This window comes from Rhodamnia argentea, chromosome 11, assembly GCF_020921035.1.
Source record: "Rhodamnia argentea isolate NSW1041297 chromosome 11, ASM2092103v1, whole genome shotgun sequence".
In the NCBI taxonomy this organism is placed as follows: Eukaryota; Viridiplantae; Streptophyta; class Magnoliopsida; order Myrtales; family Myrtaceae; genus Rhodamnia; species Rhodamnia argentea.
The window spans coordinates 17,161,350-17,177,405 of record NC_063160.1 but is presented as its reverse complement, the minus strand read 5'-3'; the positions used below and the strand labels follow the sequence as shown (position 1 = coordinate 17,177,405).

Below are 16,056 nucleotides of genomic sequence, written 5' to 3'. Positions count from 1 at the left end.
GTTTAGCTAAAAACTGAAAAGAAATAGGAAATTTTTTTTTTGTCATTTGGTATAAAAAATATGTCCAGAGAAAATTATCAAAAAAATTCAAATTTTTAATTGTTTTTTTTTTTTTTTTCTTTCTTCCTATTTCGGTCGTTGGTCAACTCGTCCATGGTCAACGAGGTCAAGCTCACCGGAAGCTAGTAAGCTCGTCCCTTGCCTGTGGTTGACCACAGGCAAGGAAGAAAAAAAATAAAAATATTTCAAAAGAAATGGAAGGTGAAGAAGTGCAAAGAGAAAAGAGGAGGGAAATTCATTTTTCCCATTTTGGAAGGTGCTTTTTCATTGACCAAATATGTTTTCCTTAACTAATTTATCTTCTGTGAGCCAAGCACCGAAAAATCCCAAAAACTAGTTCTTATTTTCCGTGAAACAAACGGAGCCTTAATAATTAACCGATAGCATAGTAAAATGTCTCAAATTGTTATAAACGATGGTAGTAATGATGAGTAATTGTCTTCAATAATTCTAATTTTCCCTTAAGTCCTTACTGCATTTACCTTAAAGTATCGTATGGTTGAATATACTAGCGTCGGTAATCAACCTGAATTGAAAGTTGCGTTGTACGCCGATGATAGAAGCATGTTGTTCCTGTATAAGCCTTAAGCTTTCAATAGCGACAGATTCCAGGCAAGACTCCCTCTACGTTGATCTTCAGAATCATAGTCACCAGATGCAGCGAGCCAACCATCCCATAATGGTACCAAGTTATGGGATTGTTATGACAGCCTCAATTTTATTTTTTTAAATCGATCATCCGAGGATGATTCTATAATCACAAACCTCACCTGCATAGGGCAAAAATTTCAGTGATCGATCACACTCACTCTTTACCTCTCGCAATTTGCTTCGATCAAACAGTGAAATCTTCTGTTATGCTGATCTACACTACTCATATATTGCATCAAAACTGCATTGAGTAGATTTAATACATACATACACACAGAGGAAATTGAACGACCAAACAAAAATTAAAATTAGGCAGGTCATTCATATGTTTTGACGTTTACGAGGAACGGAGGGTACAAAGCGTGTAACCGGAGATGATGGAGCAGAGAGCAAAGGCCATGAAAGCCAGGATGGAGAGAGCCACAGACGCGGTTGCCATCTGCGGGAACTTGTCCTCTCCCCAGTTCAATTCCCAATCATCAACTCTCGTTGCAGCTGATGATGATGCAGATAACAGCAGATAACTCATTACCTGCGGTTCCCGCACACAGCAGTCAGAGCTTGAACTGAAGATGACACAAAATATTCCAATCATGAGAACATGGAACGTTTCAAATGCATTCTAGTATTGATCTGTACTGTCAAGGGGAATTCTGTTCCCATCACCAACTTGATCTCTGTTGCCCCTGGCAACAAACATTCATGAAACATTTCCCAAAGTATGTGCCCAGAAAGCCCAAAGTCTCGATAGTTAGCTCTCGGTCTTCTGGTCGAAAAACGATGTCGATTAAGACATGTAGGCGCACTATTATGTGGTGATGATTGTAACTTTCACTCGACCAGAGTTGAAAGGGAATGGCCACATCTATTCTGTAGACTTTCATTTATATGCGTTTGAATACAGCACCGATTTGTTAGTCAATGGAGCTAATGTCTCTAAGTGACTGAATAAATTAATTTGTTCAAAAATCTTTTTACAAAGATCGGTTCTCCAATATAACTCTGAAGATAGTACGTTGAATTTGTTCGATGCCTACATCCTCAAGGCAAGACATGCAAGAGCCCCAGAGACGAAAGAGTCGAAAACTGGGATTCTGCCAAAGGCTCAAAATGAGACAAGATATGACAGATTCATTCGCCCAGAAAGTTCAATCTACCGGAGTTCTTTGATGCTCTGTAAGATATTCCACCGAAAGCAGAAAGTGCTGTTACAGGACTCACAGCACAGAACACCACCTATCCAAAAAGGGAGAATATTTTCTTCTTTTCCCTTTTACTTCAATCTTGTGGACCAGACTAATCAAGGTCTATTATGCCCAACGAGATGCGCCAACCTCGGGATGCTTTCCTTCTAACCCCAGGGAAAAAAGCTGGATAACAGAACCGAACAAAATCTATACTGAATCATCAAAAAAGGAGTTTGATGAGACCCCACGAGCTTTTTTTTTTTGTTTGGTCGAAGAGACCCCACGAGTTTAGTTTGTGGTTTTCTCAACTACAATAGATATAGAGTGAACTCACCTAACAAAGCACTACTTGTCATCTTGGGACCTCTAATGGCAGGATCCAACCTTTCTCCTTCTTAACCACTAAGACAGATTAAACTAACCAGGGAAAATCATACTCGTCCAATGACCTACTGACTTTGCCCCATTCACTTTTGAATGGCAAGTCAATCACACCCACACACTGCCAAAAGTCTTATTCGTTTTACTTTAGAAACGATCAACTTTCTCAAGGTGCAATATGCACAGAAGAGAGAACAAAGAATGGACAGCAAAAGGAGGCATCCTTCATTGAAAAAGGTGGGAAAAGGAAAAGTTGGAAAGAATAGTCCTAGGTGAACTTGATCAAATGGGGACCAACAGCAAATGATACACAAAAAGTTTAACCCCTGATCACAATTCTTATCTCTACCAACTAATTTATCGGGAGGCCCCATCTATGATGATCAATCACAGGTCCAAGGAGTGAGTAATATCAACGAATCATGTACGGCAAAATGTGGGCCGCTGTGCGACGTGCTTTCAAGGAAAAGAAGATGGTGAAAAGAAAAGAAGGTTCACAATTTAACCTCTGATCACAATTCTTATCTCTACTAACTAATTTATTGGGAGGGCCCATCTATGATGATCAGTCACAGGTCCAAAGAGAGTAATATCACCGAATCATGCACGGTGAAATGTGGGCCACTGTGCAACGTGCTTTCCAGGAAAAGAAGATGGTGAAAAGAAAAGAAGGTTCACCTGATCCAGGAAAAAGTCCAGGTAATGCCGGAGACGGAACCGAGCGACACCCTTTCCGGTTGCTGAGAAATAAGAGACATCACAAGCTTGCAGCCCTGAATACACAAATCCTATCGCATTCACTGCTACAATGTACCTGCATAATGTAAGAATCCAACAGAAGTTATCGCCATTTGTGGTCTTTCCATATACCCAAAATTGTCTTAGAAACCCTAAAAGCCAAACAACAACTGAAGGAACAAAAAGCACAAAAGAATACCATCAGAAACCTGAAAATTACTTTCCGAATCAGCAAATCACATATGATCACCAGCTTTCAGTTGGGGCTTGCAAATTCACAGAAACCTCAATCTAAGAAGACTGACAAATGAGAAAACGGAAATTTTAAAATTTGAAGAGTTATTAGGTGCAATGAGATCAAACCTGAACTCCCTGTATCGGTAGAAGGAATCAAGAGCCCAACCCTGGTTCTTATCAGCCACCATAACAGAGAAAGACACCAAGCACAACACAAGCCCACACACCCTCAGCACCAACAGTGCCCTCCTCACCATTCTATCTCTCCTAGCCCTCCTCAGTATCGACAAGTTCGGCCTCACCCTCCCACTCCCGTCACCTCCTCCTCCGACGCCAGCCGTGGCGGCGCTGTCTCCGGCGACGGCGCCGCTTTCTTGCTTGACCTGAGCGCTCTCAGCACCCGGATCCACCACGGTCAGCGGGCCCGGGCCGTCCCTCACCGACCGCTTCACAGAAGCCGCCACAGCCAGCGGAAGCGGCCGCAGTTGCGGCGGAGAATCCGGGTTCGCGGTGGTGGGTGGGGGCCAATTGGCGAGGGCGTCTTCTCGTGGGGAGGACAAGCGGCTGATGGAGCTTTGGTCCGAGGAGAGCGACAAGTGGGAGGGCGAATCGATCGGGTGGAGCGGCGACGGCATCGGGGACGGCAGCTCGTCGTCTCCGGGGCCTGGCGGCGTTGTGGGTTTGCTGGGTTTAGAGTGGGATGAAGAAGGCGGAGGTGCAGCCGAACTTTGACGCTTTTCTTGTTCTTGTTCTTCTTCTTCTTCTTCTTCCTCCATTTGTTGGTCCGCACGTTGATGATCGTCCTCAGCTTGTGCTTGGTGTTGAGGTCTCCCTTCCATTTTCTGCGACTGAGTTCGAGTTCGAGTTCGAGTTCAACACCAGCACCGATGAAGGTGTCTCATTATGGTGGGGTTGGATGACGCCAGAGAGAGAGGGAGGGGGAGAAGACTGATTTCCAAGAAGTTATGGGCAGTTTCTTGGATGGATTGGACGAAATCGTAAATTTACTTCACGGTTCTAAAAGCAAACAAGTCATTTGATAATGACATAAAATTTCTGATCTTGAAACAAAAGTTCGCTTGATATCAGTCGAAAATTTTTACTTCTAGAAATTATTATTTACTATTTCAAAATAAAAAATTTATTTCTACTTCCAGAAATAGATTTTGAGCAAAAAAAAATGTATTTGATAATGACATAAAACTTCTGATCCTGGAATAGAAGTTCGTTTGACAACAATTGAAAATTTCTACTTCTAAAAATTATTATTTACTATTTCAAAATAAAAATCCATTATTGCTAGAAATAGATTTTTCTATTTCTATTTCTAGATGAGTTTTTGAGTAAAAAAATACATTTAATAATGACATAAAATTTCTGATCCCGAAACAGTAGTTCGTTTGACACCAGTTGAAAATTTCTACTTATAGAAATTACTCTTTACTATTTCAAAATAAAAAAAATCTATTTCTACTTCCAAAAATAGATTTATAGCTAGAAATAGATTTTTTTATTTTTGTTTCTGAATGAATTTTTGAGAAAAAAAATGCATTTGATAGTGACATAAATTTTTTATCTTAGAACAGAAGTTTGTTTGACAATAGTTGAAAATTTCTACTTCTAGAAATTATTATTTACTATTTCAAAATAAAAAATCTATTTCTACTTCCAGAAATAGATTTCTAGCTAGAAATAGATTTTTCTATTTTTGTTTCTGAATGAGTTTTTAAGCAAAAAAATTGCATTTGATAATGACATAAAATTTCTGATCCAGGAATAGAAGTTCGTTTGACAACAATTGAAAATTTCTACTTCTAAAAATTATTATTTACTATTTCAAAATAAAAAAATCTATTTCTACTTCCAGAAATAGATTTCTAGCTAGAAATAGATTTTTCTATTTTTGTTTTTGGATGAGTTTTTGAGCAAAAAAAAATGCATTTGATAATGACATAAAATTTCTGATCTAGGAACAGTAGTTCGTTTGACAATAGTTGAAAATTTCTACTTTTAGAAATTATTATTTACTATTTAAAAATAAAAAAATTATTTTTTTTATTGTGGCGGTGATTGCTGCGGTTGACGGAGGTCGGCAATGGTTGGCAATGGTCGGTGATAGTTGCGGCGACGGCCGCGGAGGGTGGCGAGAGGGTGGTAGTGGGCAACGAGGTTGGTGGCAAGCAATGGTCGGTGGCGGCAGGGTCGGCAGTGGCCGGCGGTGGATAGCAGTGGCGGGCGGTGGGTGGTGGTGGTCAGGGGTGAGGCAGGGGGCTACGGCGATCGTCGGTGGCCGGCAACCGAGGACAGTGGTTAGCGCCGACGAAGGTCAACAATGGGGGGTGGTTAGCGGCGACAACCGGCGGTGGTCGTGGGCGTGGACGGCGACGGTTGGGGGAGTTTGGCGGCGATGGGTGGCGGCCGCCGACGGTGAGGCGAGGGGCAATGACGGTCGGTGGTGAGAGACCGAGGGTAGTAGTTAGCGGCGGCGAAGATCGGTGGCGGGTGGTGGTTGGCGGCGACCAACGGAGGTCGGCGATAGCTAGCCATGGTTGAGGCGGCCGGCGGAGGATGGCGATGGGTGGCGATTGGCGGCAGGTAATGGTCGGCGGTGGCCAACAATGGGTGGCAACTATCGACAGTGAGGTGGGTGGCAGTGGGTGGTGATCAACGGCAGTGGGTACTTGAAAAAAAGCGATGGGTTATTATTTCTAATTTCTATTTCTCCGAGAAGCTAAAAAATTTTGTTTTTGATTTTCCTTTCAAATCTATTTACGGAACAAATTTTTGTTTCAGAAATAGAAAAATAGAATTATGTTACCAAAAGAGTTTCTGTTTCAAACCTATTTCAGAAATAGGTTTAGAATAGAAATAGAGAAGAAGAATGGTTATCGTGCATCTCCTAAGTACCGCCGAAGAAAATTTTTTGTGAAAGCACCCTTATTACGGTCATTCACCACTTCAAATCAATGGCGTATAAAATCAACCTGTTGTTTAGACCAAAAAAAAAAAAATGTGACATATTGATGAACTAATAACTAGGAAAACCGTCAAATGGTCAAGTTTGGAAACAATGTGATATTTAAGACAGTAATATACCAGTACGTACGTGGTTGCACGATGGGCGAATTACTTTTGAGTGATGACGGAAGGAATCGAGGACAGATCAGAGTGTTTGGGGATGGATGTCAATGATGTGCAAATGCAGTATAGATTTGATCACCACCGTCGAGGCATAAAAGACGCTCCACCAATCAAGGGTGATGTAAGAGATCGACGAAATTCACCATCAAGGCTTAAAGGACGAACCACCTACTAAGAATAAAGTACTTCGGGATAAGAAAAGCTCACTACCAATGACTAAATAATAACACGAGGATAAAAGATTTCTTGACTCACCACCGAGAAGTAATCCACTCTCTAAAAATAATGAAGCAGGGACTCTCCAAAGATATTCAATCACACAAGAAAATCCCGTGTATTCATATAAATCGAAAACGTTGTTGGTAGAATTCAGCTCTTTTTATAGAAGGATTATTACATTGGAAATAGACAAAGCATTAAAGACTCCGAAACTACCCAATTAATAAAGACGTAGCAACTAAAAAACCCATTAAAATCCTAGGAACCAGAGAATGCTATAAAACAACTAGAAACTAGAACTTTGACTCTTGAGACCTACAACACAATTCAGATTCATAAAAACCTTGGAACTAAGAAATGCAACAATGATATGTTGACTTAAAATCTTGAATCTTTAGCTTTGTTATCCACCTTCCAAAATTCATCCATCAGCCTTGACCGGCAAATAATTATCTTGGAATATCACCAAATAATCAAGGAAATGGCTCAAAGCAGCCTCCCATTGATATGTTGGTGGTTTGCTAGACTGGTGAAACGGTAACCAACTAATTGATCGGCAAGAAGGAAGAATCGTTAACTCCTTACTTAATAGCTTGGTAGTTAGTCTTCACTTCGACGTCTTTAGTTTGAACCCACTAAAGCAAGTTATGATCAAAATCTTTTTGGCTTGAATGGACATCGATTGTGATGAATTAATTTAGAATAGCCTTTGATGCTCGATGGTCGATTAGTAGACTTAGAATCGACAATCAACTTGAATATCGATATCTCAGTAGTTTTTGGACAACTTACCCATTCAATCAACATGAATCGACATCTCCAAACTCTGACCCAACGATTCTTATTATAGCCAAAATTATCCTTGAGCTCCAAAAGTAAGGATTGAGCTAAATTAATAGGCAAGATCAGAGTTAAACATGGGAGCAAATTGATGAAGCTCGATGCTCCCGCATCATATAACTTGTTTAGAAATATGCTTCCGGTGATGAATAATACATGACTGAGTAGGCCGTTTCATTTTTCCAGACAGGCAAATATGTCGTATATTGATTTCGTAGGATTCTCAGGACAAAGCATGGTAACATCCTGTTTTTGTTTATTCTTGCTTTGTTTCTTCTTCTTTCCTTTTGTTACCATAAATCCAGCTTAAGACAATGGTTTCCTCATGCGCTCTCCCGTCACTCCACTCCCGTCTCCGATTCAGTCCAACTTTTTTGGTTGGAACCTTTCGTACATCACTGGCTTCGACGCTTCGACTTGCAGGCATGACTCACAAGTGATCAAAGGTAGCCCAAACCTGTCTACTGTGACGATCGACTGAAAGAAATCCCGAGGCTGTCGACGAGAATTCATCAATTGAATGTAGTAAATCAGGTATTGACTCCCAACGTGTCTTAATCCTCTCCTGGGTGTCATTGAACGTCAAATTAGACAAAACAAGGCTTCCTGAGGCTCCCACTTAATTTGTTGGTTCGTTATTGTTTGCAACTTTAATCATCTCAACACTTGTCATGATGACGATGATGATGAAGAACAGGAAAGCCAAGTATAACAAACCTTAAAAATTGTGAACTTAAAGCTCCCCATGAATCACCATGAATATTCATTCTCCCCTATCTTTCCGACTGCGGATTTTGTAAGTATACATCCCTTCCTACCTTGCGAAAAAACTCGTTTGCTTCGTGATACTTGCTTAACACAACATTGTGGAGAGGGTGGATGGATTCCACGAGGTTGGAGGATGGACCTACAACAGCCCAGGGCAAAGCGGCCGAATCCGCACTCTTAGACCAGCTATATTGACACACCGTGAGGCCACTTAGACAATAACATGTGTGGTAGAAGTCTCGAGACTTTCCGGGTTTGTCCCTGAATCCGCCCTCTGGCAACTGCATCAAAGCATGAAAGGTCACAACACTGGCTATCCTCACAATTGGCAGCAGCATATCAGGATGAGATCAATGAACAAACCATTAAGGACACGGGAATTTAGTGTCTTTAAGGTCAATTAGTATCATCCAAACTAATCTCTCATTAGATACAGATGGTATTCGGCTGATTATAGAGTGCTGTTAAGATCTTCAGAAAGGTACATGCTATAGCAATCAGCAACTTTAACTGCATAGGTTATCTAAAGCATGACACAGACTATAAATCACCACACAGCAACTTGAACGCTACTAAATGCAAATAGGTGGTAGATGCAAGGGAATTTGTTTCCACTGAATATGGATTTCGGATAAAAAAAACACGGCTTCTCTTACAAAATATGCACTAGTACCTGAGAGCATAGAAGAATGTATTGCTGCAAGGCTAAACTGTTGAAGAGAGATCCCACCTCTGTACGTCTTTCAAGAAAATTATAACTGGTGTTGCCAAGGTTTACAGAACAGGAAGCACTTTGAGGACCTGCAAAAAAGCAATTTCACATGAAATAACAAATAAGACATGACAATATGACATATTAATTGAGGTTCATATCCCACATGACATGAGTCATATCCATAGTGAATACAGATAGCGGAGTTTTTTTATCACAAATAGATTTGGGATCTATAAGCACAAAATAAAGTTCATTTTTGCAATGCAAAAGGAAGTAGAAACAGAGGACTGCATTTTCTTTATAAGACATACCTGCCTGTTTAAACTGGCAGGCCCCATCAACTTGAGGAGAAGCACTCTCCAGATTGTTTTCCTGTTCAGACAGATTGGATGCAGCAGATAGAGATGAATTGATTGAATCTGCCGATTCATCTCCTCCTTCGGAAAGACCAAATGGACGCAATTTTTGCAGCAATGCACAAGCACCCCCCTAAAAGTTCCCTTTTTAATACTACAATCAACCAACTGGAGCCAAAACAGTCAAAACAGAAATTACCTGCCAAAAGGAATAGCAACCATCAACCAATTTATTAGCTCTCCCTTGAAAGCCACATTCTACTCCTTGGCGAAACACCACCCAATCCTGACAGAACAAAGCACAGATGAATTGCACTTCGAAGAAAACAACAGACGACTTAAAAGAAGAAGAGCAGACAAAGAAATGCAGGTCGTAGACTCACAAAACTATCAAGATGACAGACACAATGAGTTCTAACTGTATATAGAGGTAACAATTAGCCAGACACAACAGTCGAAAGAGAGGCAAGTAAGTACAGTGTTTTGACTTACAATTAATCTAGATAAGTCCAACCGATCAGCCTCATCGATTAAAATCATCGTAGCCAACCCACAAAATGTATATCTGCAAACCCAGAACAAAAGTATAAAGAAAATTTCATGATAAGACAAAGACATAGCAACATTAATATGGAGGAAGAACAAAGAACGGAAAACAACTTCATGGCCGTCCAAATGGCTTATTCCTGACATTAGGCAACAGACACCACTTCTAAGCTATTTGATGAGACATACCCACCATGAGCTTCAGAACCAGGTTCTCCTGCGATGCCACCCTCATAAGTCTGACAACTGCATAAAGCCCAAGGATAGAGCTTTCAGCAAATTAATAAGATGCTTCCTTAGGCAGTATCATAGTCTAACTTCCCCAAGCCACATAAGGTACAATTTTCTACATTGACATGCCCAGTAAAAAATTCAGCCGGTTCAGGTGCATCAAGATATGAACCTAAAATTTCAAAACAGCATTTTGTGCCAGGCTGGAATTTGATAGGTATGATACATTTTCATCATAAAAAGCATTTTTTACTGATCCAGATTGGCAATCCACCAGTAATTAGCATCTTAAGGTTGAAGACATGACCTGACCTGTCTAGAAGTCATTGACAAACAACACAATTTCGAGAAAGAAAACAGATCCACCGATGAAAGAACCTCAACATACTATAGAAATTATGCCCAAATGAGTCTCCAGTAAAGAGCAATTAGGTATTGCACAAAGCCATAGTAGCCAGAGGGCCAAAATGATCTTTTTTACCTTTTTATAATCCTTTTGCTTCAAAGAGTATGACATCATTTCCCCTTCTAGTATCATGTATGTTTATCGTAAACAGTAAACATATTAACACCATCTAACGATCTCACAAAGAGTCACCTTAAGAAAAGGTGGCACGATGCCTAATTCTAATAAATGCAAATGAGGTGTATCAACTTTTGAGTCAATAAGCCATGAGAGGAGACAGAATGTTAAGCAAGAGACCGGAACACTGATAATGAAATCCAAAAGGCACTGCCAATTCCATGTCAAACCAATTTTAACAGACCTCAATATGAAATCTCCAACATTTCCAGCCAGCTCATCATCCAAAATATTTAGGATACTTGCAACCTAGCCAAGCAGGAATTTCAGCATCATTCAGAGATTATTCTGACAAATGGAAAAAGATGACCATGAAAACAATGAAGGAATCATCCTGGTATAAGAATAAACCTTTGAGTGGCAAACAGTTACATAGATCAATCGCTTTCTAAGGGAATGAAGGAATTCTAACTTGAGATCTAACCAATGGCCAAAAGGTGAGAACATAAGGAAGACGAGCTTCCTTAAATCAAGGACCCTCTTCAGTAAAAAGCATTATACATGAGTAAGACATCTCAGGAATGCTGATAAGCTCATAATATGATTTGATAATACAAATCTACAGATCCAGCAATACATAGTACAGAGACAAGGACAAAGCCAAAATCCTTTGTAGAAGAGCATTTATCTCGTTTGTTAAGGCTAAAGGACACATGGATGACAGGAGATATACATACTGAAACATAGCCTGTCCTAGAGCCTGCATTGCAGCGTAAGAGAATCCAGGGATGGTTGAAAGAAGATAGCCATTTATTTCGAGTGGAGTATATTTGCGCCCAAGAAAAATCCATATGGACAGATAAAATATCTCAATAAGCAAGAAACATAACCCTAACAACGATTACTACAGTAATACAAATGGTTTTAAGATGATATGCTAGTTGACTCAAAAAGCATCAGAACCACATAGCTAAGGTGTCTCCAACCTCACAGCAGGTCATATGACAGTTTCCAGAAATTGAGTGCTAATATACGTAGACTAAATTCATGATTGAGCCACTAAATAATTGGAAAGAAAGCTAGATGAGAGTGAGAGTACAGAGACCGACCCGAGGAGCATCAGAGAGAGAGAGAGTGGTGTGTGTGTGTGGTGTGTGTGTGTGTGTGTGGTGGAAAAAAAAATAAACTTACAGAGAGAGCAGTGTAGCAAGCCCGAACATCGATTTCTCCTCCATCATGCATCCTGGAAATAATAAGTCCAATTAACCCAAAATTACTAAAAGTTTGGAAATCTTACACTTCATTCTGCAAGTTAGAAACAAAATAGATAGTTGATCATATTTTATCAAGGTAAGCAAAATAACAAGCAAAGCCACTAGCAAAACTAAATGTCACAGTGCAAGTTGTAACTTGCCAAACAAACGACACTTAAGTAACACATAAAAACGATCACTTTAGTGTCAAATTCACCGAGCCACGTCATCTCAAATATTAAAAAAAATACCACGTAATCGGCACTTTTTAAAGAGTGCACTTAAAGTTACAAAACAGTACAAAGTGATCGATTTGATGCAAACAACTTATGGCACTTGGGGTGTACTTAAGCCGCAAAATAACTCTCTACTGTGCTGGAAAGGTTACAATTACACCACAGTTAAAGCTCCATGGTATGCCACTAAAGAGAGGACATGTGGAGGACTAACTTGTCCAGTACTTAAAAAAAAGAAGTGCATCAAAGCATAATTACTTGTGAAAATTAGTGGTTAAACACACAACTGGAACATAACGCTCATTGCTCATCACCACTCTCTCTCCCTCCCTCCCTCCTCCCTCCCCACTCGCTCTCGCTCATCATCTCCCTCCCTCCCACAGGCCTTGCCGTTAAATCTCAAAATTTTTAATGAAGAGTCTGACCAAGTATTGCTTGAACTTTATGATATTGTAGTTTATTCGGATGGACATCACTTCAATTATAAATTAGACCTTGCCATTAAATCTCAAAATTTTTAATGAAGAGACTGACCAAGTATTGCTTGAACATGATGATATTATACTTTATTCGGATGGACATCACTTCAATTATAAAGTAAACATCTGGATTGATTTCATACCTGAAGCCTCCACTTGGTTGTTTCATTTGCCTCAAAAAATTGTACACCTTATCTCTGAGAAAGAAGGTTTATGCCATATTACACGCCATCCATGGAAAAAAGCACGGAACTTCAACATGTTAATAAGTAAAAGTGACCACCTATTAATTGAAGACAAAGATCTGGATCCACCCAAGGTAATAAGAGAATTGACCGCAGCATAAGTTGTTGCAAGGTGAGGCAGCTGAGAAAAGAATGTTTATAGGCAGTAAACCACCAGCAAGAGACCAGGTAACTTAACAGATAAACCAAAGAAAGGAAAAAACCAATCTTCTGCACAGCTGAACCACATTCAGATCTGAGCTAGATAACCCCTGACTATGCTGGAAGAATAGGAAGACATCTTAGAGGCAAAAAGTATAATATATCCATGTACCACTAAAACTGCAAAAAAGGCTAACCAAGTACATGTTACAAGTAATAAGAACAAAATGATATTAGAATCTTTCTATGGCCTGCAATAATGAGTATTTGACATATATTATGGCCCTACTTAACACCATTCATCTGCATAAATGTCACGTTGGTACACACACACACACACACACACACACACACACACACATATATATATATATATATATATATATATATTTCCTGATGGGTACATCAAAATATGGAAAATCTCCATTGCAATATCCACCAAAGAAACTTTATGATTGCTCTATCAAACATTGGTGAGAACCCAATTCCCCAAAACCTAAGTGTTCCTCCACAAGGTTCATCCACGGAAGGTGAGTCAAGAGAATGAGCCAATCAGGAGAAGAACAAGTTTTACTTGTGTAAACCAAATATGGTCAAAACAGTAGAAATGAAGACACAAATTCTTTTAGCATTTCAAAATATCTCACAACATTCCATTCTTATACATTAGGAAAGTAATAGCTACCTGTCCAGGTCCACCCCCATACCCACCACTTGGATCCTACAGGCAAAAAATGTGACGTTAAGATAAAGTTAAGTCATTACTGTAAGAAGAAATAATTGAGCATGCATAGCAGAGAAAATGAGGAAAATGTAATCTGAGAATAGTCATCCAACTTCAAACTTGCTCATAAGGGGTCCCAAGGAGGCTAGTCCTCGAATCGGCAGGGAAGACACTGCAGTCAATTCTACTGGAAATACAACCACAGAAATGACCAGCATGAAGCAATGCTCTCTGATAATAACGAGGCATCGGTACCTGACAGCGACGAAGGAAGTCGATGACATTATCTTCAAGTTCAGCATCAACAGGTTCACCCAGCAAAGCTAGAGAATGTATGATCCAGTAACAGAGCCACGGGCGGCTGCAAAGGATTCCATCAAGAAGTAATCAAACATTAGTTCACAGGTGCCAACCCGCCTCAAATTTAATACCCAACAAGAGCTAAACACAAAGGGCATATCCACTCAACAAGTACATCAAAACCGAACAAGCCGACTAGTGCATTAAATCACCATAAGAAAGGGCTCCTTCTGGCAAGAAGGAGCTACTCCAACTAGGAGACAGCCATCACGACAGAAAATGCCCCCAAATTCAAACATAAGGGCCAACCCCCGGATCAAACTACTAAGTACAGCTCCAACAACCCCGATTCCTCGACACACCAGGTTGAAGTGGAACGGTGGGGATTACCTGGCATCCAAGGCGCCGAAGGAGGGAGCGAGTCGACGGAGGCCGTTGGTCAGGTACTCGATGTGGCTATCTCGTTGAATCTCCATACTTCGAAATCGCTAGAAGTGGTCAGCCACAATGGAAAAGAGAGAGAGAAGAAGGAAAAAAAAACTACAGGAAATCGAATCACTCTTCAGTAAGCTCAGACGCGCGCAGAGAGAGAGAGAGAGAGAGAGAGAGAGAGGTGGTACGGACGAGAAGGACAGAGCAGCAGGAGGGAGTTGAGCGAAGAGAGAGTAGATCCTGCCGACTTCTCGCTCCACCATCGACTGTTCACGTTGCGTGACCGTCACTCTCGACGGCGACGCCATTGCTCCTGCCTCTTCCACCTCAACGATGCAGCGATTGTGGGACTCCAAGTCGAAGGCTTAAGCCAATTTAGCTGACAAACGCGTACTATTTATTTAGGCTATTTTTTGAAAAAATATCGCTTCTCACTTTTAGAATCCGCGAAACCAAAAACATTTTTCTCGTTTACGAAAATATTTTATATTATTATGGATAATGAAAATCATTTCCAGTGATGTAACTAATATTTTTTAGAAATTTATTTCAAGAAGCCGTTTTTTCAGAAAAATAATAACAAATCCATTGTTTATTTTTTTATTTTATTTTTTGCGAATGGATTATCACGTTAATTATTTAACTAACTTAATTCGAACTCTCTTAAGTCCATACCAAATCGCAATTTATGATTCAATGTGATTAACATGAAATGTATTTTGAATTCGGAATATTTTGTAGGTTGATTAGAAACCTTAAGTAAATTAGCGGAGACCTAAAACCCTACGAAATAGAATTAAGAGTCCGGCGATTTGATTACGCTAGATTACTCTAACACCCTTTCGGTACAATTTTCTTTGATGAAAAATTATTGTCATGTAATATTAATTGATTTTAACCTAAGTCACTAACAAAGGTTATTATGCGGGTACACAATCAATTAATTAAATATCTAGAAATCAATATAATCAAGGGAACATACGCCACGCAAAGAATTGTTTCTTTTTTTCTTATTTTTGTTTTTTCATATGGATGCATATGATGCATGAAGTCTATTCTAAATGATGCAATGTCATGATGCAAATGCAAAATTAAGTTAGATGACGTGCAAATTAATCAAACTAATATACAAATGAGATTAAGGTGTAACTTAATTAACTAAGTTATATGCAAGTTAATTAAAACCTAACCATGAAATTCTATATGAGGTCCAATCTAAAATGCTACCTAATATGACATGGTAAGGATGATAACAAGGCAAGAATGACATGGCAATGATGATAAAATTTTTTTATTTTCAGATGAATTTATTTCTTAAAATAGAACTATGCCAAAATAATATTTAATTTAAATTGACCTAAACAAAGATAGATTGTTTTAAATATAAAATTCTACTTAAACAAGCAATTTCTATCCTAAATTAGGATCTAACCTAAACATTTTACAAAAAAAAAAAAAAAGATTAGATATGCAATTATCTGCATGATGCTATTTTTGAGATATGCAATCTTCAAATATGGAAAGTGAAAGAATGCAATTTTTTTGGGCAGCGCTATTTCCACCCTCATGTTGGCTAATTCACTCTTTTTTTCTTGTTAACTTACCCAAATGCCCTTCTCTCTATTCAATTTATTGATTCTTTTTTTATCTGGT

General features: G+C 39.4%; 2 protein-coding genes across 2 annotated transcripts; both read right to left on the bottom strand.

Annotated features, from left to right (window-relative positions):
- Positions 1 to 890: 890 nt before the first annotated feature.
- LOC125312984 (CASP-like protein 4A1) lies at positions 891 to 4,231 on the bottom strand. Its single transcript, XM_048273106.1, has 3 exons — positions 3,381 to 4,231; positions 2,958 to 3,093; positions 891 to 1,243 (listed from the first exon to the last, which is right to left on the bottom strand). The coding sequence occupies exons 1-3, from the start codon at positions 4,091 to 4,093 to the stop codon at positions 1,049 to 1,051; spliced, it is 1,044 nt and encodes a 347-aa protein (XP_048129063.1). The 5' UTR covers positions 4,094 to 4,231; the 3' UTR covers positions 891 to 1,048.
- Positions 4,232 to 8,071: 3,840 nt separating this feature from the next.
- LOC115757473 (protein farnesyltransferase subunit beta) lies at positions 8,072 to 14,727 on the bottom strand. The gene is made up of 14 exons (XM_030697711.2): positions 14,596 to 14,727; positions 14,362 to 14,448; positions 13,927 to 14,032; positions 13,633 to 13,668; positions 12,845 to 12,927; positions 12,705 to 12,758; positions 11,785 to 11,836; positions 10,838 to 10,902; positions 10,029 to 10,085; positions 9,786 to 9,858; positions 9,493 to 9,579; positions 9,249 to 9,426; positions 8,896 to 9,023; positions 8,072 to 8,503 (listed from the first exon to the last, which is right to left on the bottom strand). Exons 1-14 carry the CDS (start codon positions 14,709 to 14,711, stop codon positions 8,228 to 8,230), a joined length of 1,398 nt encoding a protein of 465 aa, XP_030553571.2. The 5' UTR covers positions 14,712 to 14,727; the 3' UTR covers positions 8,072 to 8,227.
- Positions 14,728 to 16,056: the final 1,329 nt, after the last annotated feature.